The sequence below is a fragment of the Pleuronectes platessa genome, chromosome 10 (genome assembly GCF_947347685.1).
Source record: "Pleuronectes platessa chromosome 10, fPlePla1.1, whole genome shotgun sequence".
NCBI classification, from domain to species: domain Eukaryota; kingdom Metazoa; phylum Chordata; class Actinopteri; order Pleuronectiformes; family Pleuronectidae; genus Pleuronectes; species Pleuronectes platessa.
Window position 1 is genome coordinate 11,476,560 of NC_070635.1, and position 4,478 is coordinate 11,481,037.

Sequence of the window (4,478 nt, forward strand, 5' to 3'; positions counted from 1 at the left end):
TCTGTGATTAATAATCGTCAATTGCAAATCAGACACTTTAGAGAATGTATTTTCTTTTATATTGGAGGATTATTTATTGTTCAACTGAATATTTAATTCCTCCTACCATCTGTCGTTTGAATCTCAGCTCTTTGGCTGCGCGGCTGCTGCTCAGGTGAAGACCAGCAGGGAAACTAAAGGCCAGTTTCTGTCGGTCAACATGGCGTTCTCTGTGGGCGTCATGTCGGCCATGTACCTCACCAAGGGCATAACTGGTAAAAACGGCTAAAATGGACATTAACATTATGATACTTATACATGCTATTTTAAAGATTTTTTTACCTCACAGTTAAAGTAAAAGATCCGACCCACACTCTGGTTAACAATGTCCACTGCAGACATTCCCTGATCCGAACTATATGGTTTTCTTTGACTCTCACTGGACCCAAAACTCCTCTTTCGACTGACACTCTTTCTCATTTCTCTCCGCTCCTTCTCATCCTGCAGGTGCTCATCTGAACCCGGCTGTGACCCTGAGTTTCTGTGTGTTGGGCCAAGTGCCCTGGGGACGGCTGCTGCCCTATTCCCTCTCCCAGCTGCTGGGGGCGTATATGGCATCAGGGCTTGTCTTCCTAGTTTATTATGGTTCGTGTTAAAGCATTTCAAATACAAGTATCATCAATGTACTCTATATACTTACAAGTCTGCATCTGGTTTGTTTGATGTTTGCTTCTTGTCATTGATTCCTTTCCTTTCTCAGAGGCTATAATGGATTTTAGTGGAGGAGTTCTGACGGTATACGGTCCAAATGAGACAGCATCTATATTTGCCACCTATCCTGCAGAATACATGTCTTTGGGTGGAACTTTCCTTGATCAGGTCAGTTGGGAGTGAGTGAACTGTAGGGTCGTACTTCAACAGCTGTTCAACTCATCATTGCTATTTGTACATGTGACTTCAGGTAGTGGGCACCGGCATGCTGATGTTGTGCATCCTGTGTTTGAATGAGAAGAGGAACACCCCCGCTCCCACAGAGTTAATTCCTGCTATAGTGGCGGTGATTGTCCTGGGGATCTCCGTGTCAATGTCAGGGAACTGCGGCGCTGCAATAAATCCTGCTCGAGACTTAGGGCCGCGCCTCCTCACGCTGACTGCAGGCTGGGGCACTGAGGTCTTCACGTAAGTGTCTATCTGACAAAAACACTGCTCATGTATGTGCACAGGTATACCCCCCCCCCATGTTTATCACATCTGTCAGAGGTTATCAGACTTCAGAGCTGTTTCCTGCGGGATGATGTCAGAACAGCTGATGATAATATGCTGTTTCTTCCATAAAACAACTTGTCGCTCTATATAATCTTGCGATCAAATGGCCTTTTCCCGAGTGGGGAACAAACTTTGTACTTTATCTAATCTATTTAAAGCTACATTAATTGATTCTTGCCCACTAGGAGGCAGAACAAAAATAAAAACAAGCTGACAGACCAGCAGCATTTCATCTGTTTTGACCTTTGTCTATCCCCCAGACAGAATAAGGTTTATCATCCGACTGGAGATGTGTTCCTGGTCACCTGATAAATATAAAGTTGAATATTTTTTAACCTTTCGCTCCCATTCGGACTGAATTAACTGAGAGAGATGATCAGTTATCTCCAACAGCCAGCCCCATTATTTTCTTTAGTTGTAGGAGCGCTGGGACTGAAGCATACAGTAGATGTGCAAAAACAAAAAGGCCATAGGAGGCTAAGACTGCCTTTGCATAGCTTTTTGGTTAAATAACACAATAATTTGTAATAAAGTATTTGACAGAAATATATAGTGATTTGTGCAATATCTGATAATAACCAGACACGTAGCTCTCCTGTTAATCTGGGTCAATCTGTCTGTTCTCCAGATGTTACAACTATTGGTTCTGGGTTCCTCTGGTGGCCCCACTCATCGGTGGTGTTTTAGGAAGTTTCATGTATACGATCTTCATCCACATGCACCTGCCTGACCCAGACGACCTGGAGAACCACTCCACCATCTCTACCATCAGTGACAAATGCAAGCAGGAAGACACAACATGGGAACATGGATTTGATATCAAATCCGCACATTTATAAGTGTTACTGAATAAAAAACATTTGCCCAGTATGACACAAGCACTGCTGACCAACGACAGCAACCTGGTGGTTAACAAGCTAGCTTCTAAAACACAGCCAGTGGAGGCAGAGGCAGCTGAAAGAGATGCTGATTGTGAAATAATACTGATGTTTTTGTGTAAAAAATTTCACTTTCTTCTCAGTGAATTATACTACTGCATTGTTTTTACTTTTTATAACATGTCTATAGGATCATTGAACTGATTAACTCTGGGAAACAATCCATCAATGTCTCCATTAAGTGCAATTTTATTCAGCTGAGTTCAACCGTCAGTGTTAAGTGTGTGTTTTTGTGCTAAAATGTATGGTGTGAATTATAGATGTGTTTCTGCGAGGCTGTCCCAAGTGACTATACAGTTCTATCACTAGGTTTGTAGAGCTTCCAACTGTATCATTCAATTTTCATCAGATTCTGCGTAAGACGTGAAATATTTCCACCTTCTTCCGCTGGTATCTGCTGATGTGATTATCTGCATGTTTTGTGCTTTCAAATCAAATTCTGTGACATTCACATGACACCAAATATCTATTTTGTTAAAAGAAATCCATGAACTTGACATTCTTCCTACAGTGTTCTTGTGGTTTGTAATGGGAAATAAACAATACTTGGTTTTAAATTGTTTTTTTCTGTAGCAATTGGTGCATGAAAAACATCTTAATGTGCTTAAGTCGATTATTATTAATACTGATCATATTAGTTACACTTACAACATTTATAATGTTTTGGAGAGAGAGAAGGAAACTGTGCCACGGTTTCTATTGTCCAACCGGATTCTTAACACTTGTCTTTGTTCTTCTAAGTCTAAGATGTGTATTATATGTGTGGAGAAGAAGGTGAGGGACACACAGGTCTCCATCATGATTATCCCTTCATCAGAGAGTTAGATTGCTTTGGTCTCTTGAGTCTCTCGGGAGAAGCTCGTGGAATAGGTTGATTACAGAGTAAGGTTGTCTTTGAGCCTTTGAGGAGCGTTCACAAAGGTCAAGACTCTATTAAATTGTGGCTCTGTCCCAAGCTAGACATCAATTCACGTCCAATTACAAGGCAGGAAATCTAAAAAAGGACAACACATTGACCTTAAGGGCCTTTTGTTGATTCTTTCACATGTTCCCACAAGAAGACAAATGTGCCTTTTCAGAAAATGACAATATGGCGGCCAAATGCAAAGCTCTATATGTAACAAGGTAGATTTGGCTATTCCACTATTCTTCAAATGTGCCACATTTTCTGGGCAAAATGATACATCTTTAGTTTTGTTCTTAACCATTTTTGATTGTGACATACATACATTATAATGTCAAAAGGCAACATTTACAGCAAGCTTAAGAGAAGAATTTGATTGTCTGGTCCTTTATGACATACTATAGGGTCATAATGGGTTACATGGTAATCAGATAAGATACTTTTCCCATGAAGTAATCTTATCTGATCTAAGGACGTTCTCCAACCTCTTTATTTTCCATCTGTTTTCCTCTTTAAACACTTATTTCTTCATGCTGAGGGATATGTATTTTAAACATCTTTGCTTCATCCATCCTTAATAAGAGCTTATAAAGATCTCTGCCATCTAAATAGCATTCGCTGCTCTAGAGGATTTTCACAAGATTTCACACCTTCAGGGATTATTAGACAAAAATACAGAAAATCGAGGAAAAAAATAAAATTCAAACAATCTGAGACAGTCTGCTTTTCCCTATGGCTGTCTTTTATTTTGGATGTAACCCCAATACCCATAAATCTCCCTCTGAGTCACAAAGGTTGGAATTATACAGTTAATGCTCACACACCACATCATTGCATTATTCTTTTAGTCAATAAAACACATTATTATGATGAATTGGAACTTACAAAAATTGCTCTAGTGATGAATATAGAATAATAAAGAATAGTATAGAATAGAACCATGGAGACAAAGGGTCCACGATATTAATAAGATTGTGTGAAATGATTGAAATTGTATTGTTGTCAATCTGCACCCAAGTTCACATCTGGACGTCGGCCTGTGAGTAAAGTGTGCAACAGGGACAGATGCCTGCAGATGTTGAGACCTTGATCAGCCTACAGATGTTGGATGATATTACGCTGACTAAACATTAGGGGGCGGTATGACACAAACCAAAAAGCACATGGCAAAGTGTCTGTTAAATCAGCTGTTCAAGATATTTAATAAACAAAGTCATAAAAACAGAGCAAAGCCACCACAGCTTTAATTGAATGGATGGATGAGACGTTGAGGATAACCTCCTCAATGACTTTAGGTTTAGGTCTTGAGGGCAGAGCTTCAGATGGAGGTGGAGAAGGTGAAGGGAGGATGCGGCTCCTCCCTCTCTACCTCCCCCTCCTCTCGCGCTTCT

The 4,478-nt window shown here is 40.3% G+C and overlaps 1 protein-coding gene across 1 annotated transcript in view; it reads left to right on the plus strand.

The window, feature by feature from the left end:
• The window catches only part of aqp10a (aquaporin 10a), a 3,582-nt gene extending 1,430 nt beyond the window's left edge, over positions 1–2,152 (plus strand). Inside the window, exons 2-6 of the mRNA XM_053432552.1 lie at positions 128–254; positions 487–624; positions 740–858; positions 941–1,158; positions 1,874–2,152. Coding sequence (XP_053288527.1) covers positions 128–254; positions 487–624; positions 740–858; positions 941–1,158; positions 1,874–2,084 — 813 coding nt within the window. The 3' untranslated portion in view covers positions 2,085–2,152. The remainder of the gene's footprint in view (positions 1–127; positions 255–486; positions 625–739; positions 859–940; positions 1,159–1,873) is intronic.
• Positions 2,153–4,478: the final 2,326 nt, after the last annotated feature.